Here is a 24,091-nt window from a genome sequence, read left to right as displayed (position 1 = left end):
GCGGAGGGGGAGCTCCCTCACTTTGCATTTCTTCATAGCAGTGATGTCTGGAGAAAAATGAGCTGATCATGCCATGCATTCTCTGGAAAGTTCCACTCCTCATGGACCTTTATTCTGCCAAACTTTAGTTTTAGAGATCAAACTAGAGCTAGAAACAATGTGCACACACTTCAAAGGGCTTGCTCTGAGAATTTCAGAGTCCTTGACCAAGTAGCAGGATAAATAATATGGTTTGGTTTTGGCAGTGGTTCTGGTCGCTTCAAGGGATGGTGTTCTCTCTCTCTTTCAGGGTATCATCTGGGTGCACGTTTGCCCTGCACTTGTGACCACTGGGGCATTAACTCTCCCCTCTCCTTTTCCAGGCTGGGAGGTGGCTGGTGATCACATTTACACGGCTGTTGGAGCCTCAGACAATGACTTCATGATTCTCACTCTGGTTGTGCCAGGATTCAGGTGAGGAATACAAAGCTCAGGGGAAGCCCACACCACCTTGGCCACATCCAAGTCCCACAGAGCTTGGAATGTTGTAGAGGAGAGAGCTCCCGGCATGTGCAAGCATGAGCTCAGAACAGGAGAGCACGGCAATGGTCTAACAGAGTTAACCTGAGTGTAACGTGGCTTTTTAGTTGCTGCCCACACTGGCAGACCCACTGGTGGTGCTCTTTCTCATCTGGCTTCTCTCATTAATTAGCCACATGCTACTTGAATTCTTCTTCCTCACGCCACCAGATAAAATGTTATTTAAAAACCCCCAAAACAGGGGATCCCTGGGTGGTGCAGCGGTTTAGCGCCTGCCTTTGGCCCAGGGCGCGATCCTGGAGACCCGGGATCGAGTCCCACGTCGGGCTCCCGGTGCATCGAGCCTGCTTCTCCCTCTGCCTATGTCTCTGCCTCTCTCTCTCTCTGTGTGTGTGACTATCATAAATAAATAAAAATTAAAAAAAAAAAGCAAAAACAAAACAGGCAGCCCAGGTGGCTCAGCGGTTTAGTGCCGCCTTGCGCCCAGGGCTTGATCCTGGGGTCCTGGAATCAAGGTCTGCATTGGGCCCCCTGCAGGGAGCCTGCTTCTCCCTCTGCCTGTGTCTCTGCCTTTCTCTCTCTCTCTCTCTGTCTCTCATGAATAAAGAAATAAAATCTTAAAATAAATAAATAAACAAACAAACAAATAAATAAATAAAACAGTGTGGTAAGGTGGAAAGAACACTGGACTGAACACAGGGAACTTGAACTTTGCCACTTACTGGCTTTGTGAACTTGGGAAAGTCACCGTGCTCCTCTGGGCTTTAGGCTCTCATCTGTAAAACAAGGTGGGTTGACAGTCTGTGACTTTGGACTAACTCAGGTTGAGATTATTCTTTTTTTTTTTTTTTTGAGATTATTCTTCTAGTCCAGTGGTTGGCATAACTGTGTAGACGGGAACAGGCACTGGTGGTCTTTAGGATACAAGCAAATGGCCAAAGCCAAAAGAAAAGCTAAGCTATAAATGGATTTCCAAAGCCAAAGCAAAATCTTTGCCGATATACACTTTCAAGATGAGATGGGAGCACTGAATGGGTTTCCCTATGGCCAGTCTGGTGTCTCCATTACCATCTTCAAGCTCCCCCTTTCCATCGCCGGCACAGTGTTTAGCCCACGGTATAGTTGCTCAAAAGGTATTCATTTCCCTTTCCTTGATTTACACTACTCAGAGGTGAGCAGTTTTATCTTGTTTACAAGGTGAGCAAATTTTTTAGGCTTTGGGGGGAGTAACATTCCCAAAACTACTTTTCGATTTACAAAGCTGACTACTGTAGTAAAGTGCTTCCTCACCTCCCTCACTCACACCCCCCTATCCTCCCCACCCCCGCATGGCTCTCTCTTTCCCAAAAGAAGGACCAGCCTGAGAACTTGGCTGAAGAGATGACAAACTGAAATATCTACTCCCTCGACCCAAGGAAAGCTCCTACCACCCGAGAGAGGGAGCTGCTAAGTGAACGTAGGTAATTTACACCTAATGGTGGTAGAGCTTGTCAAACCCTAATGTGCTCACGCATCACCTAGGAATCATGGCAGTGTGCAGATTCTGATTCTGTGGGTCTGGGGAGGCCTGAGGTTCTGTGCCTCTAACAGCTCAGGTGAGGGCAATGCTGCAGCTCCGAGGACCCTGCTCGGCTGGTGAGATTCTATAGCATCTTACCGAGCACTCCCACATCTGCTATGCCCTGGGATCTCACCATAGCGATGGAAGGTAGATAAGAAAGGTATTATCACCTTCATTTTACCGATGAGGAAACTACAATTTGGTCACATAGCCAGGTAGCAGAATTGGACTAATCCACGCTCTTTCCGGCATACCCAGAACTTAATCCTGTCCCCCAGCAGACATTTGGTTGCCGTCCGGGCTCTTCAGTAAGTGCTGCCTGGTCCCTGACACTAATTTTCAGCTTCTGCCCCCACAGACCTCCACAGTCGGTGATGGCAGACACAGAGAATAAAGAGGTGGCCAGGATCACATTTGTCTTTGAGACCATCTGTTCTGTGAACTGTGAGCTCTACTTCATGGTGGTATGTTTCGCTTTCTTTGTCTGCTATGGGGCTTCCTGGGACTGTTGGGAGCGTTGGTCCCCCTCTGCCCCTTTGGTGTATCAACATAACTGACACCCCCAATTATAGTGATTTCACAGAGGAAGGGCACAGACTGTCCATCAGGGACTTCACAGTTTAACATGAGTCTGCCCAACCGTGATGGGCCCTGGCTTGGCAGCAGTAGGGGAACCCTGTCCCCTACCAGCCACCCAGCCATTGTGTCTTCTTCACTTGTCTGTCTTGGGTTCAGGGTGTGAATTCTAGGACCAACACTCCCGTGGAGACATGGAAAGGTTCCAAAGGCAAACAGTCCTACACCTATATCATCGAGGAGAATGCTACCATGAGCTTCACCTGGGCCTTCCAGAGGACCACTTTTCATGAGACAGTAAGCTCCTCCCCTTCTCCAGACTCCTGGCTCCCAGGAGAGACCTCTGGGCCAGGATGATTCCTGGCCTTAGCTTAAGTATGAATGTGAGGTTCAGAACCCAAGGGGTTAGAAGGATCTGAAGGAGTCAAGCATAGAACTCTCCTATTTCAGCTTCTGAGAAGCATCCAGCCTTATCCAAACAACCCCCAGGGAAAATGACACTCTAAGTTCAAATACATTTTTTTCCCCTTTCACAAGGAAAAGACCTGCTATTTTTCATATGATGGTATCTACTGCATATTTCCCCTATGGCACTTAATATTTTTATACAACATTTAGAATGGGTTAGTCTTGGTTTAATGTGACACAAAATGTTCACAAAGAGCTACTCTTAAAAAAAAATAACAACAACAAAGAACTGCTCTTTAGTGAGTAAAAAGATTAGGATGTTTCTAAGATTTTTCTCAAGTATCATAGGATAAAGAGTGTTAAATAGTCATATGCTATTCCTAGAGAACTCAATTGCTGCCGGTGTCTCAGGCCTGTGCCCTCTCTCCTCTTGTTTCCAGGGCAGGAAGTACACCAATGACGTCGCCAAAATCTACTCCATCAATGTCACCAACGTCATGGACGGGGTGGCCTCCTACTGCCGTCCCTGTGCCCTAGAAGCTTCTGACATGGGCTCCTCCTGCACCTCTTGTCCTGCTGGCTTTTACATTGATCGGGATTCAGGAACCTGCCATTCCTGCCCCCCTAACACAATCTTGAAAGCCCACCAGCCTTACGGCATTCAGGCCTGCATACCCTGTGGTCCAGGGACCAAGAGCAACAAGGTGCCAGCATTGTGTCATGCATCTTCACCTTGCTCCTTTGGATGGCCCACCTCAGAGGGTGTCAGGACCTGGGTGGGGTTCTTGAGGGGCCATACCCAAGCCTGCTCTGTAGCTTACTCCCTGGTGAGAGTCTTTGAGAACACGCACCCAGGCTGTGATCCTGGAGGGCAAATTCTTAGCTGTAGAGGTTGGTTTTCAGGACCATGGGAAGTCTCATCTTCAAGAGATGGATTAGGGAGGTCTGTGACCATCTGGTCCAGAGGGTTATCTGGATCTCTGTAGAGACCTAAAGGGAAGGAATAAGAGCTTGGGCTCACATTCAGCCTACTTCAATCAAGCATATTATCATGAGCGTTTGCCCAGTCTCCCTTGGGAGGGCAGCTGCCTTTGCTGGAACATACAGTTAACTGGCATTGCTGTCTTATATCCTAGAGGTTTTTTCTAAAGTAGAAAAACAGTGTTCTTGCCCCCATGTACTTTCTGAGGCTAAGAAAGCACCATGACAAAAAGCTCTTGGGTATTTTTTTTTAAACATTTTACTTATTTATTGAGACACAGAGAGAGAGAGGCAGAGGGAGAAGCAGGCTCCATGCAGGGAGCCCGATGTGGGACTTGATCCTGGGTCTCCGGGATCACACCCTGGGCTGGAGGGGGCGCTAAACCTGCTGAGCCACCAGGGCTGCCCAGCTCTTGGGTATTCATTCATGCTTTTTAAATGAGCTTGGATTTTACCTATCACAACCACATGAACACACAAACATCTGTAAGGCATTTATACAGTCACATAAATGCCGCTCAGTTTAGCTGGGCAGTATATGCAACCGTTCTGCAGATCCTGGGCAACCTCTTTTGGGCACCTTAGCCTTGCCACAAACTTCCTCCCCTGGGGCTCCCTCTGCTGCTATGCGAGGGAATGACAGTTGCTGAATGAGGATCCTAACATGGGAGTAAGGGGTCTATAGGACTTATGGGAAATAAATACCGCCCCCCCCCCCCTTTTAAGGATTTATTTATTTATGCCAAAGAGACTGCTCAAGGGAGGGAAGGGGCAGAGGGAAAGAAGCAGACTCCCCTCTGAGCACAGAGCCCAATGTGGGGCTCAATCTCGTGACCCGTGAGATTAGGACCCATGGGATCACAACTTGCGCCCAAAACCAAGAATCTGACGCATAGCCCATTGAGCCACCCAGGCGCCCCTAAATCCCCTCCCAAAACTCAGTGTCCTGTAGAGAACCTGGGAGGGAGGAGGTAGGCTTCAGTGAGTTTTAAATGGGGCACAGGCAAGGCTTGTAGTTTCTCTTCTGCATCCTGTTAGCACCTCACTGTCTTCTGCTGAAAAGCAAGACGCGCTACCTTGTGTCTTAAGAGAGTTCGAGCAAAAAAAAAAAAAAAAGAGAGAGAGAGTTCGATCATGTAGGCATAGGGACAAGGCTAAAACTCCGACCGAATTCCTTACTGAAAAATCGTAGACTTGGGTTTGTACATCACATATGTGCTACCAAGTGAGCCATGGGCTGTACATAACCCCCACTCGCCCATTTCCCTTATTTTAATGGCTACCCAATCCTTACGTCCACTTGTCCCACCCCTGGGCTGGACAAGGCGAGGACACTAGCAGCCCCTGTCCACCGCGGTCCCCTTAGGGCGCCGCCTGAGTAGCCAGCCTGACGGGCCCTTTCCCCTCAGATCCACTCTCTGTGCTACAATGACTGCACCTTCTCAATCGGCACCCCCACCAGGGTTCTGGACTACAACTTCTTGGCTTTGGCAAACACCGTCTCTCTGGCCGGAGGGCCAAGCTTCACTTCCAAAGGGCTGAAATATTTCCATCACTTTACCCTCAGTCTGTGTGGAAACCAGGTAAGCTGTGTGGGTACCGATTGTGTCGTATTGAAAGGGGACACCAGTGGGTCAGAGCCAGAAACGGACACAGGAGCAAAAGCCCGAAAAACCAGGCAGCAGGCCATTGAGAAAACGCAAGGGTTTCTAAGTGATTGTTATTCTTCCAGAGGACCTTGGGATCTAAAATTATTTCATTTGGATTATAAACACTTAGGAAAATAAAGGTGTTTAAGATAAGATACTCATTTACTCCTACTTGACTTTTACTCTCTATCAAAATGAATATATAGAAATAATGCCAGAGGAAGATTTTTTTTCCCTTTAAAAAGCAGTGTTCACTAATCATGGCACTTGTCATTTGTTTCCTAAAGGCTGGATAAAATAAACTATTTGCAGTTCATCTCTAAGAACCTTTGCTGACCGTTTAAAAAAAAAAAAGTAGTGTAAAAGGCGTTATAGGATATGGAAAGAATGTTACCTTTAGCCATTTCATGCTGCTGTAAATTTTTTGGATGCAAAATTCAAAGACGGAAGTGTAGAGTAATAACACCACTTCTGCACTTAACTAAATTACAAACAAGCCAGGATTAGCAGTTTGAGAGTTAGTTTCAAATGTTACAAAATAAAGGGCACCTTGAGTCTTTAGTCTGTGACCCTGTGTGGTCGTGAGACCTTTGCACAGCACAGCTCTACCACCTTCTGTAGTGTGCAAAAAAAGTTGATTTGTGTTTATAGAGAGAACATGCCAAGAAATAAACTAATCAATGTTCCATGGCCATTATATCTCAATTTTAAAAAAGAAATAAACTAACCTATGGAAGATTAGAGATACATGTCTCTATCTTGTTTTTAAAATCTTTGAATAAGTTAAAATGAAGCTTCCGAAGTGAGTTAGTGATAACTCAGGAATTGAAACTGATTAAAGCAAGACCCATGTAGCAAAGTTATTCAGTGAGTTGGGAGAGAGATGAAAATGGGGAATTTGAAGAGATTGCCTTTTTTGGTTTTTGCTCCTTTATTCTTTTCAGAAATTCTTACTATGTACTGTCACACCATAGACTGTCAGTGCAAAGACAAAATAACTCTTTATTATACCATAATGTAAGGTTTCTTTCTGTTCTCATGTTCTTTATATCTTACAAGCTAAAAAATAAACTAAGAATCACCATATTTAGCAACTGACATAACTTCATTTGTAATAAAATTTAGAATATTGAAAATCATACATTGTCTGGTGGGTTGGTAGATTAGAGCTCCAGATCAGTTGCCACCATCACAACCCTGCTCATATGAGGCTCCCATGTGACTTCAAGGAAACAAGGCTTGCGACCCTGGGCCAGAGTTGCAGTAACTAGGACACGGAGGTCTTATTTTTAGCTTAAAAAAAAAAAAATCCGTCTTGTAATTAGATCTGGGATGAATCATTCCACTGCGACATACCGACATACTGTTGGAAGGCTGAAATTTCAAACGTGCAAGCACTCTGGCCTCCTCCACTTTGGGAGTTCTGTGACCATTCATTCACTCCATCCCTCTCCTTCCCCCCAACGTCCCCCAACCCAGGGTAAGAAAATGTCCGTGTGTGCAGACAATGTCACTGACCTCCGGATTCCTGAGGGTGAGTCGGGTTTCTCCAAATCCATCACAGCTTACGTCTGCCAGGCGGTCATCATCCCCCCAGAGGTGACAGGCTACAAGGCTGGAGTGTCCTCGCAGCCTGTCAGCCTCGCCGACCGACTTATTGGTGAGTAACCCAGCCGCTCCAGCCTCGTTGAGCGTGTATGTGTGTATGAGACAGTGAGGCTACCGGGCTCTGAGGTAAAAAGGCCCCAGATGAGGGACCCAACCTCTTGATCTCTGTCTTCTGTTGCTTCCCGGGGTGCCAAGTGCCCCCTGGGGCCTCTGACAAACTTTGGTTCGCCCTCTCATGAGCCATTCGGGGATGTGAGGAGATGGAGGAAGGTTTGGATGTTGACAGGTATTGAAAGAATTGAAGTGGTTGCTGGCTCATGCTACTAGTGACAACTAATTAGGAGCTCTAATTTGGCAGGGGTGACAACAGATATGACTCTGGATGGAATCACCTCCCCAGCTGAACTTTTCCACCCGGAGTCCTTGGGAATACCGGACGTGATCTTCTTTTATAGGTGAAGATGAGAGACCAGGCCGATGCAAGGGAAACCTAGCCCCTCCACAATTCCTGGTGCATCCCTCTCTCCAGCCACCTACTTATCAAGCCAGAACATGTCCGATGTCTAGCAGATTCACCCAGCAATGACAGCTACAGGCTGGGAGTTCACTGATCCCAGCTTTTGGGGTACTATTGGGGCAGGTCTGCCCCGGAGGCAGGGAGAAACATGGGCTTATCTGTGGCTGACTTCCCTTCTGCCTTAGGAGACTCCGGTGTTATGCATATGCTAACCTTTCCTGGACCAGTGCCTTTCCCCTTGACCGGATCTCCCTGAGCCCCACTCTCTCGGTGTATAAACCAACGCCTGTGCACTCCCAAGTCCTGATTTCCCCAGCAAGGGAATTGTTCCATGTTGACCTCAGTGAGTGACTCTCCAATGAAACAGGTGAGTGACTCGTTCCCCTGCTGGCTTTCTCTGCAGGTCCAACGATGTGACCCAGTCCTGTAGTTTTGGGAGGTCAACCACCATCCGTGTCAGATGCAGTCCACTGAAACCCGCCCCTGGAAGTCTGTCACTGCCAAGGTAAAGGGGTGTGACAAGGTCTTGCTTCTTTGGATTCGTTTCATCCCAAGAACCAAAGAGAAAACAATCTGAGAACCATCGATGGGCTCTTGGGGACACAGGCATGGCTCCAAATTCTCAATCTTCAGATGTCAAGAATGGGGCAGAAGGAAGAGTCCAAGCTACTCTCACATTCTCATGCCATTATGGGGACAGTGGCATAGCCAAGTGGTTATTGGATTCATGTCCTCCACTTACTAGCTATTGTTATTGTTATTTCTTATCCTCCCTGGGCTTCTTGTTCCATATCTGTAAAATGAGGATAAGAAGAAGTTCCCTCAGGGGGTGGTTGTGGGGATTCAATGAGACCGTGAGACTTGTGGACTTTCGATTCCCTGGCATGTACTAGCTATTATTAGAAGTAATGGTTTAAAGAATCCTAGGAATCTCTCCCCAACCAAAAAACCCAATTCTGAGTTTAATAGCTAAGTACACTAAATTGAGCACTCTGGAACCTATTTGCTTATAGTACTCCTCCCCCACTGCACCCCACCCCACCCCATATAACCCCTACTAACATCTTGAAGCACAGGTGTCTTGAGGAAGATGGTTTGGAAAATGCTGCTTCTAAATAGCAGCTGCTCAGGGAGATAGGGAGCAAAGCAGGCTATTTTGGCTCAGCGGTGTTGTCAAAGCAGAAGACACTGTTCTTGCTGTTGTAAACATCACAGTAAAGTACCTAACAGATATCCATGGCCTGAAGTTCATTCCTGAAACCCATCCCCCAGGAAGCTGCATCACAGTGGCTTTGGCAAAATGTCACAAGTCCATGGGGGAGAGCAGGGGCCTCTGAGGGGTTGGTTGGGGCAACCATGCTATAGCTCAGACACCTGACACTAGCTCTCATCTTACGTTAGGAGAAACAAACAGGCATAGAGTAGACAGCCCAGTGGAGGCTGAAAGGCCTCTTGTCATCAGGGAAATCAGAGAGCAAAATCTGTATTAAGGACTAATTGGGAGGACCCTGGTGGGGCTAACAGTTTGGCAAGGAGAGGATGGTACAGGCTAGCTATCAGGTGACAGGACTCCCACCATCCAACGAGTAAGCAACTCAAGTCTCCTTTCTGCTTTGCTAGCACATGCTCCGATGGGACCTGTGATGGCTGTAACTTCCACTTCCTGTGGGAGAGCCTGGCTGCTTGTCCGCTCTGTTCCCCTGCTGACTACCACGCTATCGTCAGCAGCTGCGTTGCTGGGATCCAGGTGGGTTTCTCTGCTTGAGGATGTCCCAGGAGAGGATGGAATGTGATCTCTGAGTTCCTTTGTTTTTCTCCCCAATAGAAGACTACTTATGTGTGGCGAGAACCAAAGCTATGCGTGGGTGGCATCTCCCTGCCTGAACAGAGAGTCACCATCTGCAAAACGATCGATTTCTGGCTGAAAGTGGGCATCTCTGCAGGCACCTGTACTGCCATCCTGCTCACCGTCTTGACCTGTTACTTTTGGAAAAAGAATCAAAAGTACATGATGGGTATCGGAGTTTGGGGATGGGCAGGATTGGATCATTGAACCGGGAAGAGAATAGCCAAGAAATAAATTCATGAGGCTTTTCTCTGGAGTTCGCCACAGACCCTGTGACTCTGGCCAGAGACTTGTTGAGCCACTTATCCAATGTATACCTTGGCTATCCTGACCCTGTTCAGGAACAGGGACAGTACCACATGGCAGTCTATAAATGACTGTTAGATGCTCAAAAGCATAGTATCCTCAATTTGTTGTTATTATTAATAATTAAAATAATAACTTTGTGATTCCAATATTTCTATTAGGCTTTGGGTACACAGCAACAGCCAGCCTTAACAACAGCAACAACAACAACAACAACAACAACAACAACAACAAAAAAGATTGCTGAGCTGGAAATCAAGATTCCTTAGCTATATGCCCAGGCCTCACACCATTTTGTTATGCTTCAGTTTCCTTACCTGTGGTTACCTGTTTATGGCCCAGTCCTTCTCCCTCCCCTCTCCCTTATTCCACAATTTGTTATTTTCTCTTTCCCATTCCCCCTGCCTCATAGACTGGAGTACAAGTACTCTAAGCTGGTGATGAACGCTACGCTCAAGGACTGTGACCTGCCAGCAGCCGACAGCTGTGCCATCATGGAAGGCGAGGATGTGGAGGATGACCTCATCTTTACCAGCAAGAAATCACTCTTTGGGAAGATCAAATCATTTACCTCCAAGGTAGGGAGGCTGGCCAGCGCCCCTACTGAGGTCAGCCTGGAGGGCTGGAGAAGACACCAGTCCTAGGACACTGAATGGTCCCACACTGTTCAGGGACCACTCACTACTCTACTCCCCACCCTCCCAACTGTTCTATCCCCCCACCCTCAAAATCCTGGCTTCTACCTTCAGTATTTCCACACCATTACTGTTTCCCATGGGGCCCAAGGCTGCTCTTGACCAGGCTCCTTCTCTCCCAACATGCACTCCAGTTGATGGACTGTTTGGGCCTTTTAACTTCCAGAAGGAGTATTGAACCATCCACGTTGTAAGAATCATCCCCCCCCCCCTTTTTTTTTTTGGAGGGTGGGGAAGAGGTGATCTCTAGGATCAACTTCTGATAGAAGCAAGGCTCTCCTTTGACCAGTGGAGGGTGCTGTCCCCTGATGTCTGGGCCCTGGTTCCTTGGGGGGCTGAGTCATGGTGCTCACGGCTGAGCATTGTGGAGGCCGGATAGTTGGCTGTGTATGTGTGGGTGGGTGAGCAAATTTGAAGCTCATAAATGCAATGCTGACAACACTGTCGCTGGGTGTGGGGTGAGCAGAGAGCATCCAAGAAACGCCTCCAGGGCCACAGCCCTCTGCATCCCCAGTCTGCCAGAACCCATACCTCACTGCTGCCCTGAACCAGTTCATCAAACAGGTGTGGGTGGGGAGGGTGGTAACAGAGAGGAGTGGACTGGAGGGATGGGGAGGGGAGGGCTGGTGGGTGTTTAGATTGCTGAATCTCATTCCCTTTATGCTGACCTATCACGGTGACGTTGCATGAACCTGCATTGCGTGCCCGTGCATGTATTTAATCAATGAGACAACAACTTCCCCTGGGACTCCTGAGTCTTTCTGGGTTTTTAGAAATCAGGAAAGATGCAAAGCAGGGGATCTTAAAGATTTTTCTTATCTTCTGACTGACTGAAAGGACCAAGAAGAATAGAGGGTATCTTATGTCTGTTTCCACAAAGCTACTGGAAGCAGGAATTCCGTAAGGGTTCCTTCTGTCACCCATTTTCCATTTCTCTCCTTTGTTTCCCAAACTTGCCCCGGTGCAGCAGCCAGCTCCTGTCACCATCTCTCTTTCAGAGGACTCCTGATGGATTTGACTCCGTGCCACTGAAGACATCCTCAGGAGGCCCAGACATGGACCTGTGAGAGGCACTGTCCTGCCTCCCCTGCCTCCTCACCTGGGCACGTCACCTTGCAAGCCTGTGGCAATTTGGGTGCCAGCTTCCTGCTGGAAATCTCTTCATTGTGGCCTTATCAGAAGAAGTTTGAATTTCAGATATTAGGTTTTTTATAGAATACCCAAGCCCTCCTTTCTGCTTGCCTCAAACCTGTCAAATATACCCACACTTTGTTTGTATATTACTCCCTTGCTTGCATCTTGTTTCCCAAAATGGTCCAGCCGCCAGAGTCATAGCTTCATCTGCTCATAACTCTTATAGCTCTGGAATGAAAATAGTTCTCTCTTCTTAAATATAGAAACAACTTCCTCTGTCCCCTTATTTAAGGGCAGAAGCAGCTGGAGGTTTGTCCGATGATATGCCCTTCAGCTCATGATCTCTTGAGGAGAGAGGCTGGGTAAGGAGGGTGTTGGCGTTCCCTCCTGGACCATCATGGTAGCCTGGATTCGTCTCTCCTGGATAACCAGCTCACATTGAATTTCGTGCACATAGGCTGAGGGCAAGGTGAGTAAGGCCTGGGGAAGAAAAGGCTCGATAAGCACAAAGAGAGGCAAGAAGGAAAGTTTTATTTGTTTTATTTTTAAAACTAGGTACTTTACTCCCTTTTTCTCAGTAAGCAATAAATATTCTCACAGGAGCCAAAGGAAAAAGTGCACCAAGAAAATACCGAAAGCCCTGGTGGATCTATTCTCCCAACACACACTTTTTTTTTTTTTTTTTTTTTTTAACATCCCACCATCTCCCTAGGACACTAAAGACAGCCAGGTAAGCCCCAAACACAGATGTTCTAGCTTTCTTCTCTGCTTGCTTTGACCCACAGAGATGACAAACCTTACCAGTAAGGAAAATTTCCTGTCCTTGAGGGCCCCATTCATAGAGATTTGAGCCTTATCATTGGAACAGGGGTATCTTATTTTGAAAGAACATAAGGAAGCCAAGGTTTTAACGGGGCTGTCTTGGAGGATCCGGCCCACAACGGGAAGGACCCGAGGTGGCTAGGATGTCTGCTTCTAAGCTTAACCATCTGCTCAGCTGCAGAATAAACATTTTCTAGGCTGGCCAAAAAAGGGAATTGACTCCCAGCCTATACCTGAGCCAGAGGACCAGATCAGTCTTCATGGAGGAAAGACTAGAGGAATTGAACAAGATATTTGGCAAACTGGTACATGTCATGCTTTCAAGCCCCTAACCTTCTCTGTTTCCTGTTCCCATTTCTTCTGTGTGCTAAAAAAACTAAAAAGACTTCTAGTCCCAATTTCTGGCAGCATCCTTTCTTAAAGGTGAGTAAAGTGAGTGTCCTCTGTGCCTCTTTTCTCCACTTTTATACCCAGTATAGTTGATGGACTTCAAGTAACTACAATGGCAAAATCAGTGCAAGAGTTTAAAATTCCCATTTTCTTTTTACTACTGGTGATCCTCCCTCCCATGTTGTCAGGCTGGCATGCCCATCCCTTGGTCAAGGGTCCAGTTATCCTTGGCTGTGCCTATCTCCTTTTCTGAGTGGCCACCTGGTGCCCACAGTGTAGGTATAGCATGGGATAGCAATTCAGGGTGGTTTGTCTGCCATAAAAAGGGTCTGCTAAAAAAAAAAAAAAAAAAAAGGGTCTGCTGTTCTGATGAGGCATGGCTGCCCTGGCAGTGGCCTTAGAAAAGGGTCAGTGAGAACCGGGCCCTGCTGTGACCTCTGGTCATCAGTAGCATCACTGAAGGCAGGCAGTCCCATTGGTTCAATAAATCTAGAAGCTTTGGGGGGTATCCTCCTCTCGTGGGAGTCAGGCTCTCAGATCCTGTAGCGATATTGGAATTTCTCCCAATGGATGCAGATACCTAGCTCCTGAACTCTAGTGTAAAGTTTTCTGTAGCTTCAGCAACACCCAGAAAGCATCTCCTTTCCCACTGAATAAATTTATTTGGTGACAAGAGCCATACAAGGTCCTTAGATGACTCTGGAAGCAGTAGAAAAAAGTATATACCCTCTTGACTTCTTTATCCTGACATCTTGAAACTGAGTGCCCCCAGACTGACCTCAGACTCCACTGATTTAGGCATAATGCTTTAACCATCTCCCTTTTGCTATCCCTTAGTGTACCGACTTCTACAGATCTTCCCTATGTCCTGCCAGGAGCTCCTGAGTTATAATATTGGAATCACCTGTTCCTTAGACATATTTTATATTTTTAACAGCCCTATTGAGATATAATTCACATACCATACAATTGGCTCATTGAAAATGTACAATTCAATGGATTTTAGTATATTCACAGAATTGTGCAGCAATCACCATAATCAATTTTAGAACAGACACATGTTAGATTTTATATGGGAAAAGCCTTTCTCTCTTAAACCAAGACTATAATGGTTTGCACAGGGGGAGATAAAATACTTAAATCCCATTTGGTTACCTAGAGTGGAAGGCATAAGTAATTCTCATGTAAGCATCACCTGATTTGGCTGGGAAGACAAATGAGCATTTTGGTATATTCAAGGACTGGGCGATTTCTTATACCAACACATTTTTTTTTGGTCTGACTCTACATTAAAGATAAGACTGACTATATTTATACAATAGAGACTTTGTAACGGATTTTTCAGCTTTGTGAAACCAAATTTTCATCTCATCAAGACTGCTTGGATTTCCTTTTTATTTTGTATTCCAAGAGTTTGTAGTTTGTTAGGGGATGGCTATGGCTTGTCACATTTTTCCCCTTTTCTTTTTTTGTCAAATAAAAACATATGTTTCAAGTTGCTTTTTTGAACATGGGTCGGGCGGCTGGATGGGGGAGTGAGAAATGGAAGTGATATTGAAGCTTTAGCTGAAGGTGAGGAGGATTTTGGAACTCCAGAGTAACCGAGAAAAGAGCATGCTTCAGAGCAAAAGGGACCTAGACTAGAAAGCCTCTCACCATCTGTTGAGGGATCAGCCAACAAGCAAAGCCTGTTTCCAGGTAATAAAATGCATCTAATGATGCCTCACTTCCCCAAATTGGGTGAGGATCAAAGAGTTCATATAAATCACTTAGCATCTTCCCTCCCTTCCTTTCCAGTTTAGTTTCCTCTGGGGTGGCACTGAGGCCAGCCACATAACAATGTATCTACAAAGACAAGTAAAATTCTATTCTTTGGGCCTGAGGTGGACTCTTAGAGACGAGATGTGGAGAAAATCCTAGGGGATATCGGGACCTACCATTATTTCCAGGGGTAGCTGGCTTTTCCTGCATTAGTACTTTTCCTTCACTCTAGTTGAGAGCATTTAACCCCATAAAAAGATTTCCCTCAGCTGGTTGCTTCCCTCAGACTGAGTTGTACCTGGTTGTACTGATGGCTTAATATTTACATATCACCCCTGCTTATGTATAAGGTCCAAACTAGAGACAGGTACTATCCTCATTGTAATAGATTAAGAAACTGCATCTCCAACAGAGTACTGTGGCATGGAAGGTCCCTAATAGCATACCTGCCCCTCTCTATCCACAATTGCTTCTACTCTACCCACATTTTTTTAAAGTTGTTTTTTCTTTTTTTAAGATTTTTTTTTCTTTTTTTAAGATTTTAAGTAATCTCCACGCCCAGTGTAGGGCTCAAAACTTGCAACCCTGAGATCAACGGCTGCATGCTCTACTGAGCAAGTCAGACACCCTGCTGTCCCAGCAACTTGACTATCCTTCACTTATAAGCTCTTTCATGCCTCCCTGTGTCGGCCTCTGCCTCTGCCTTTGCCCCTCCCCTTCCTTTTCACCCGACTGACCCCTACCCAGCCTTCAAAATCACCCCACTGTGAAACTTACCCTGGCTCACCCACTGCGGACACAATAGTGAAGAAACACTGACATGGGAGTACCATAGTTAATTTACATGGATTCAACCATATACTGTACAGTGTCCCAATGTCACAAACAAACAACAGACATGACTAAGCTTGAAACTGCGGGAGAGGGGATCCCTGGGTGGCTCAGCAGTTTGACGTCTGCCTTTGGCCCAAAGCGTGATACTGTAGTCCCGGGATCAAGTCCCACATCGGGATCCTTGCATGGAGCCTGCTTCTGTCTCTGCCTCTCTCTCTCTCTGTGTGTGTCTCTCATGAATAAATGAATAAAATCTTGAAAAAAAAGAAAGAAAGAAAGAAAGAAACTGCGGGAGGGGCACCTGGCTGGCTCAAACAATGGAGAATGCAGCTCTGATCTTAGGGTTTTGAGTTTGAGCCCCATGTTGGGTGTAGAGATTACTTAAAAATAAAATCTTAAAAGAAAAGAAATTGGTTGGGATGGGAGGTGGGATATGTGAATTATTTTAAAGATTTCCCAATCACTGACAAAGAAGTGAAATACACTGTCAGCTGAACAGGCAAGAAGATACTAATGTCTTGGTCTAAACCTTAAAGAAGACAATTAATTGAAAACCACAAAAAAAAAAGAAAGAAAACCACAGAGCTACAATGCCTGTTGAAGAGACAAAGAAACTCATGTAAGGGACGCCTGGGTGGCTCAGTGGTTAAGTGCCTGCCTTTGGCCCAGGGAGTGATCCTGGAGACCTGGAATCAAGTCCCACATCGGGCTCCCTGCATGGAGCCTGCTTCTCTCTCTGCCTCTCTCTCTGTGTGTCTCTCATGAATAAATAAATAAAATCTTTAAAAAAAAAAAAAAAGAAACTCATGTAAGGCTGCATATATAAAAGTTCATGGCTAGGGGCACCTGGATGGCTCAGTGGTTGAGCATCTGCCTTTGGCTCAGGTCGTGATCTCGGGGTCCTAGGATTGAGTCCTGCATCGGGCTCCCTGTGAGGAGCGTGCTTCTTCCTCTGCCTGGGTCTCTGTCTCTTATGAATAGATAAATAAAATCTTTTAAAAAAATCATGGCTAGTGTAAGAGCTATTCAAGGAGAATTTGGAATATAAACTAACTCCGTATCAGTGAAGTTAACAATCCCACATAAAACGTAATGCCCCAAACCATACAGTGTGGTAGGAGAATGGACACCTCATTCCAATTCTAACAGAGAGAGAGTAAGGATCAAAGTCGCCCCAGATCCTGGCAGCTTTCCCTGCCCATGTTATTTTTAGATGGTTTCCTCCTTCATTGTCCAAGGACAGCAACATTAACTTCTTTTGTTATTGTGTCTCTCTGATAGAAGGGAGTGGGCAGCCTCAAGCTGGAAGTTGGGTTGTCAGTTTCTTCTGTACCAGTATGATAAATGCTACTGGGCTGTAGGAACCTAGAAGGGGGGGGGGGGTGCTGCACCAATCAGGGAGAGGGGTGAATAGTGTATCAGAGAAAGCTTCCCCTAGGATGGAGGAATTAGCCCATTTGGAGTATCAGAGGAGGGAAGGGGAGTTCCAGGTAGAAGCAGTTTGTATAAAGGCTCAGAGACAAGAAAGGAGAGCTACAAGTAGCTCAGCATGGGGAATGTGAGAAGGGAATGCCAAGAGATAAGGGGAAGATTTTAGAGAATTTGGTAGAGGGCAGATCATGGAAGGCTTTGCAAGCTGTGTTGAGATGTTCTCCCAAGGGCAACAGGTAGTCACTGAAGGTTTCTAGTTGGGAATGAGAGGATAGGGCTTGCTTGTCCAACACTGAGAAATCCTCCCTTAGACTCAAGACAGAAAGTGGAATGCAAAGAGGTGCTAAAACAAGGCCTAGGAGAGCCCTCCTACACTGCCAAGCATGTGCACTGGTAAAATCTGAGGATGGCGTCTGTGGCTGGGTGCTCCCTCACTTCTTGCTCCCTCCCTACAGCTACCCATTCTCCTCAGTCTGCCCAATAGCTACCCCAGACTCCCAAGGCAATATCGCAGCTAGGACTCTACTCCCTGAACCTGTAACAAACTTCTAACCTCTCAGCCTATTCCCTGCAACCCACTCACCCAATAAGGATATAATAAGCACCTACCACGTGTAAGACACTATGCTAGGTCCTGTGGAAATAAAAATACAAAAACTAGTCTCTGCCCTATGAGAAAAAGCCGCTCTTTTTCCTTTCCTTTCCTTTCCTTTCCTTTCCTTTCCTTTCCTTTCCTTTCCTTTCCTTTCCTTTCCTTTCCTTTTCTTTTCTTTCTTTCTTTCTCTTCTTTCTTTCTTCTTTCTTTCTTCTTTCTTTTCTATTTATTTATTTACTTATTTATTTATAAATTTATTTTTTTTATTGGTGTTCAATTAAGCCACATTTTCTAGCAAGTTCCTCAAGCCTCTGTTTTCTGCTTAAGGAATGCTAACAGACAAGCCCAAACATGAGACTATCTTAGTGTCTTACCAGTATTCAGGTTTTGGCTCTATTGCTTAATTTCCCTGGGCCTCAGTGTTCTTGTACAGAAGATAAAGGGGTTGGCCTAGTTGTTTTCCTTGAACCTTCGAGCCCGAGTCCTCAGATGTAGCACATATAGCTATTCTCAGTAATAAAACCTAATAGAAACCACACATCCAAAAATGGTAGGGTTTCACATCATCACTCCATCACTAAAGTATTATGTTGATTTGCTTTTGTGTTAGCAAAAAGTAACATTGTGTAGTAATACTTTATTTTCTGTAGATCAGAAATTCTAATTACTATCTGATTAGTAAGAAAGGAAAATGAATTTTGTAATACGTTTGTTAGACAAACATTTTAAAACATGAGGGACAAGGTGATGAAAAGATTAAGAATTAGGGATCCCTGGGTGGCGCAGCAGTTTGGCGCCTGCCTTTGGCCCAGGGCGCAACCATGGAGACCCGGGATCGAATCCCATGTCGGGCTCCCGGGGCATGGAGCCTGCTTCTCCCTCTGCCTGTGTCTCTGCCTCTCTCTCTCTCTGTAACTATCGTAAAAAAAAAAAAAAAAAATTTAAAAAGAAAAAAAAAAAGATTAAGAATTATTGGTCTAAAAAAAATAAAAGAATTATTGGTCTAGTAGCTAGCTAACATTCACCTCCAGCTCTAAAAAATCTTATGATTTTTAAGCTGATGAATGAAGTATGCTATTATGCTAATTTATTAATCAGGTAACATGAGCATTTTAAAAGAAGATGGCTATAATATAATGATCGGACCAATGGCAAAAATTCCTAAGGAATTTTTTTTTCTTTTTAATTTATGAGAGACACAGAGAGGCAGAGGCATAGACAAAGGGTGAAGCAGGCTCCATGCAGGGAGCCCGATGTGGGACTCCATCCCATCCTGGCCCTGAGCTGAAGGCAGACCCCCAAGCGCTGAGCCACCCAGGCATTCTGATTCCTAAGAAAGTTTGGAGCCGCCAGAATTTTAAGGTCATCCTTCCAATTATACTGATGACCTCCTTATAGGATTGGCCCAGTGAACCTCCTCTCCTAGGCCTGGGCCCCAGTGTAGCCTCAGGAACACCCATCACTGTCCTGAAACTTAGCAAACTACACACTTTGGCAGTGCCTTCATTGACATGGAAGCAGTCAGCCCCTATCAGACCTTGCCCTCAGAAGATTGTGGGGAACCTTACACTATGAAGACAGTTTTCTTGCATGTTTTCTTCAGAGACTGCAGCTGTCCTTTCCACTGGTTTTAAATCTAGCATCCCAAGCAAAGTGAACCTAGGGAGGCAAACCCAGACAACCCCCTTTCCCAAGCCTCCCTCCAGTGCTCTACCTGTCAGCTTCTACCACTGTCCTTAGCGCCCTACTACATCTAAGTTGGCTTGGTAACTCCTTGTTGTGGAGCAGGGATAGCAATGCCATATCCTCATCACAGGAACCCATACAAGTGCTGTAAGGTCAAGAAGGTCTTAGCACAGCCAGCTGTGGGGCACTAGGGGTGGGGCTCTAAAGTCTCAGTAAATTAGAAGGATGGGGTGGACAGATCATCTATTCCCTAATCCTCCAAATAATCTCCTTATCAGCAGTACTTTTTGATAACCTTGGCTCCAAAATGCAACCATAATATTCCACTGTAAAGCCCTAAACATTATAAAATGAAAATATGGTAAAATCTTTGTTCAAGGAGTTTTAAATAGACCCTAGATGTGACTTCCATACCTCATACTGCCTTCAAATCTGCTAGGCCCTTGGAAAAATCTCATGTCTCTCTCTAAAATATTTCAATCTCACTTTTCCAATCCTGCGATTCTAAAGGTTGGAAATAGGACGATCTGATTTGCTCAATCATCAGGCTAAGAAAGGTATTCTAGCTGTAAGGCAGGAGAGCAGGAATCTCGAATTGAGGTAACCCAGGGACTAAGGCCCGTAGTCATTCTTGTCCACAAGAAGATGGAGAAGGGAACAGAGGTTCAAGGACAGTGCCTAGCCTTAGGAACCGCGTCTGTTAAAACAAAGACTGGCATCCATCGGAAGCTCTAGCTTCCAAGCCAGAGACCATGCTGACAGGCACTCGCTTTTACCGGACAGTCTGAGATCGCACAGAGCGCGGCCCTGGGGAGGACGCACGAGCCCGGGACCAGGCCCAGCCGCCCCGCGGGCCGCCCCCCGCGCCGCTGCTTCGGGCCGAGAGGGGGCGCCCGCGCGCTCGGGCCGCTCGGGCCGCGCCTGCGCGCGGAGGGCGTGTCAGCGCCGGCGCAGTGCGGCGGCCGCCGGTGCCGGGCTCCGTTCCTCACGTCCCTCAGCGTTGGCTGCGGCAAGGAAACATGGTGCTGGATCTGGATTTGTTTCGGGTGGATAAAGGAGGCGACCCAGCCCTCATCCGAGAGACGCAGGAGAAGCGCTTCAAGGACCCGGGGCTCGTGGACCAGCTGGTGAGGGCGGACGGCGAGTGGCGACGCTGTAAGTACCGGGAAGCGCGGGGTAGCCCGGGCGCAGTCCACGCTGCCTCTCCCGACCGCTCCCAGCCCTCCCCGGCGGCCTCCCCCACGCCCTCCCCGGCGGCCTGCCCCGCGGCGGTGACGCCCAGGCCCTCGCTGGGCCCTAGAGGGCGGCGTGCGGCCCGGCCGTCCCATCTCTTCCCTCCTGGCGCGCCGGCGCCGGGCTGTGGTGTCGCGGAGGAGCGGGGCGCGTGCGCACCGGGGCCGTCCGGCCAGGGCCGCCCGAGTAGCCAGAAGAACGGGGCGGGGGGGGGGGCTCCTAACACTCCCCTCTGGGCCCCTTGCGTCCCTTCCTGTCTTCAGCGAGGCCCCCGAGCGGTCCGCCTCTAATCTGATAGGACCGAAGGCTCCAGCCTGACACCGACTCGCATCTGCCGCCTAATAGTTCGGTCCACCCACATTGCAAGTATTTGGGGACTTTGGAAGCCGCCCCTGGCTAAAACCGGGAGCTTTGGGGAAGGTCATCCCTGTGACCTGCAGGCGTACCTTTACGAATGGATGGAGGCCTTTTCCGTAGGAGACTAGATACGGGGAGAGGAGTGCGGTGGGCGAGAACAACCTTGTAACCATGGATCCCGTTTAATTGTGATTTGTGCAAGTTTTCCTGAAAAGACGTTATCAGAGTTGGTCTAGAACCTGGGACTGATCCGGGCATCTTTCATGAAGCTAAATAAAACCACAGAACCGCCTATCAGCTTCTGCCTGAGTTGACCCGGGGTAGTCACTGACTGGCCGGAAGCTGTCAAGCACACGTGATTCATTTTTTTGTCTGATGCAATAGGTCTGTAAGCAACTGGGAGCCAGGTTTTATGACAGCACGCTGCAAAGGCCCTCGCTGTCCAAGAGTGCGGTGCAGTTTTATTAGGAAAATTGGTTTTCCTAAATTTATCAGAGTATTGGGTGGATAGAGGGTATTTGTTTAACTTCTGTTTTCTGCTGATTCTGTAGTCTCAATCATTCAGATGTGTTATTTGTTTGACCATGAGATCCCACCACCTAAATCTCAATCTGAATTTTTGAGTTGCAATGGAATTAAATTAAAGGAAGGAAAAAAAACCAGACTGGACACTTTTACTGAATTGGAAGTCAGAAGTATTTGATTTTGTGTACAGCTGTTAAATGACTTTGAATGTGTTAGTCTCTTGTGTAAGATGTACACATCCACAGGAAGTTTTGTTGCTTGCTTAATGAGTGGATTTGTGGTGAGAGGAGGAGTTCTTTGGGGACAGGTTTGTGTTTTATTCGCCTGTATGTCCCAATAGCAAGGGTATACGTACACATACAGGGGGTATATAAATAACATCCCAGTATCTACCTGGTGCTTGGTAAGGGCTTGACAAAGGTTTAGTGAATTCACGAGTATCTTCTGTACTGGGGGCACTTTGGCCTTCTGTATGAAAAACAGTTTATGTAGGTTCTTTTCAACACATTTGTTGATTTGATTCTTTTCTACCTAATGTCCCTTCCCAATATTCTCTTTGCAGCCAAAAGGAATTAATGATTTTTTTTCCCAAGTCCTGGGCTGCCCCTGTTGGACATTGACAGATCTTATCTTATATCAAGGTTCTTCTGTCATTGGCTGCAACAAGGACGTGTAACGCGGAGCCGCATATGTTGGGCAGCCTGGGTGGCTCAGCAGTTTAGTGCCGCCTTCGGCCTAGGGTGTGATCCTGGAGACCCAGGATCGAGTCCCACATCAGGCTCCCTGCATGGAGCCTGCTTCTCCCTCTGCCTGTGTTTCTGCCTCTCTCTGTCTCTATGTCTCTCATGAATAAATAAATAAAATCTTAAAAAAATAAAAAGAAAAAAAACCAAAAACTCATATGTTCCCTGACAGGACAGAGCAGGCTTCACACGTATATCTATTTGTCTACCTATAGACATGCAACATGCCACTAGGGCTCTGTGTGGAACACAGACGTCTCCTATAACTTGGAGTCGTAGTATCACATTGAAGTTTACCACAACTCTTCTAACTCCAAGGATTCAAACTGTGATTCTTCTTTTTAGTTCAGAGTAATATAGCAAGGGCACATTTGGGTATATAATAAGCATTTGTCTCAACTATTTACAAAGCTGCTAGATTTTTTTCTTTTTTTAAAGCTGCTAGATTTCAACGTATCTTGAAATCTGGTAGTTACAGGAATTCTATCTAGCCTGTGCTATTGTGAATGAAAATTTTCTTTACTGCCTTATTGCACACTCCTTAAGCCGGGTCCTCATTTCGAGCACTTTCTCACTGCCTTCAGTTTTACTGAGATCTCATCTAGCGCAAGGCCACATCCAGGACATGTGATTTTTTTTTTTTTTTTTGGAATACAAATCTAATCATTTTACAGGTTTAAGTCTTGCAGTTGATATTCTTACCTTAAAGCAGTGCTGTCTGAGAGCCCCTGGGTGGCTCAGTTGGTTAAGTGTCTGACTTCTGACTTTAGGTCAAGTCATGATCCCAGTGTCCTGGGATCGAGTCCTAAGTTGGGCTCCCTGCTCAGTGGGGTGTCTGCTTGTCAGCTTCTCCCTCTCCCCCTCCCCTTCCATGTTTCAAATGCTTCCTACCTAGTGGCTACCATATCAGACAGTGTAGCCCTAAAGCATAAAAATACAAATTAGTTAAGACAGTTTACAAAGCCCTGCATGTCTTCCTAGCCTCACCTTCTGTCACTCTCCCACATTTGTCCTCCACTCTTTGTTCTAGACTTGTTATGTTACATGTTTGCTCTTTCACATGTCCATGATTGTTGCCTCTTCTTGGATATTCCTTATCAGGCTGCTGCCCCCATTCCCATCAGCCTCCTCGCGAAATTAACTCTGCTCCCATAGCACTACCTCATTTGTTGAGTGTTCTCCACGTATTATATATCTTGTTGTGACATTTATACTACTTTTATTTTTTTTAAGATTATTTATTTATTTATTTATTTGACAGAGAGAGAGAGCACAAGCGAGAATACAAGCAGGGGGAGTGGCAGAGGGAAGAGAAGCAGTTTCCCCCCTGAGCAGGGAGCCTGATGTGGGATCATGACCTGAGCCGAAGGCAGATGCTTAACCAACCGAGCCACCAGGTGCCCCTATACTGCTTTTAGATACAACCTTTTTAAACTTATTTTTTATGGAGATGTATTCAGTAAAATGTACAGATTTTCATGTGCAGCTTAATGGGTTTTATAAAGCTGTATATGTATCTAACCACCACCCAGGTCAAGATCAAAGAAGACATTTACAGCACCCCAGCATGCTCTCTCATGCCCCTTCCAAAAATAACAGTGTTCTGCCCTCTGTCACCATAAATTAATTTTGCTTGATGTTAAACTTAATGTAAATGGACTTATGTAGATATTTTTGTATGTGGATTCTTTCCCTCAGAATTATGTCTATAAAATTATTCTATCTTCATGTGGCTTCGTGGCTGGTTCATTTTCATTGCTATGTAGTACTCCGTTATGTAAATATACCAATTATCCATTATGTAAATGTACCAATCAATTCTATTGATGGACATTCTGATTGTTACCAATTTGAGGGTATTATGAATAAAGTGCTATGAATATTGCTTTGTGTGTCTTGGTATATGGAGGCACT

The 24,091-nt window shown here is 46.2% G+C and overlaps 2 protein-coding genes and 1 long non-coding RNA gene across 9 annotated transcripts in view; 2 read left to right on the top strand and 1 right to left on the bottom strand.

The window, feature by feature from the left end:
* ELAPOR1 (endosome-lysosome associated apoptosis and autophagy regulator 1) overlaps positions 1-14,507 on the top strand; it is a 70,141-nt gene extending 55,634 nt beyond the window's left edge. Inside the window, exons 11-24 of one of the 6 annotated variants that reach the window (XR_007411054.1) lie at positions 363-453; positions 2,439-2,544; positions 2,816-2,953; positions 3,505-3,768; positions 5,455-5,628; positions 7,174-7,354; positions 7,661-7,757; positions 8,223-8,324; positions 9,440-9,566; positions 9,645-9,823; positions 10,384-10,549; positions 10,801-10,856; positions 11,634-12,269; positions 12,401-14,507. Coding sequence is in view for 5 of the 6 variants with exons in the window: in XM_049111002.1 (XP_048966959.1) it covers positions 363-453; positions 2,439-2,544; positions 2,816-2,953; positions 3,505-3,768; positions 5,455-5,628; positions 7,174-7,354; positions 7,661-7,757; positions 8,223-8,324; positions 9,440-9,566; positions 9,645-9,823; positions 10,384-10,549; positions 10,801-10,856; positions 11,634-11,733 (1,781 nt within the window). In the remaining variant the exon portion in view is untranslated. Of the gene's footprint in view, positions 1-362; positions 454-2,438; positions 2,545-2,815; positions 2,954-3,504; positions 3,769-5,454; positions 5,629-7,173; positions 7,355-7,660; positions 7,758-8,222; positions 8,325-9,439; positions 9,567-9,644; positions 9,824-10,383; positions 10,550-10,800; positions 10,857-11,503; positions 11,567-11,633 lie in introns of all 6 variants that reach the window. The other 5 variants (XM_049111003.1, XM_049111004.1, XM_049111002.1 and 2 more) reach the window with 5 other exon arrangements.
* On the bottom strand, positions 6,677-21,231 carry LOC118355028 (uncharacterized). Its single transcript, XR_004816628.2, has 2 exons — positions 20,999-21,231; positions 6,677-12,280 (listed from the first exon to the last, which is right to left on the bottom strand). It is a non-coding gene; the product is annotated as an uncharacterized LOC118355028 (long non-coding RNA).
* SARS1 (seryl-tRNA synthetase 1) overlaps positions 20,237-24,091 on the top strand; it is a 20,418-nt gene continuing 16,563 nt past the window's right edge. The window contains exon 1 of one of the 2 annotated variants that reach the window (XM_025417373.3): positions 20,237-20,474. In XM_025417373.3, coding sequence (XP_025273158.1) covers positions 20,339-20,474 — 136 coding nt within the window. In that variant the 5' untranslated portion in view covers positions 20,237-20,338. Of the gene's footprint in view, positions 20,475-23,451; positions 23,575-24,091 lie in introns of those variants that run through there. The other variant, XM_049111023.1, reaches the window with a different exon arrangement.

Source organism: Canis lupus, chromosome 6 (genome assembly GCF_003254725.2).
Source record: "Canis lupus dingo isolate Sandy chromosome 6, ASM325472v2, whole genome shotgun sequence".
Taxonomy (NCBI): Eukaryota; Metazoa; Chordata; class Mammalia; order Carnivora; family Canidae; genus Canis; species Canis lupus.
Note: the sequence above shows the minus strand (reverse complement) of the source record. Positions and strands in the feature narration are given on the sequence as shown.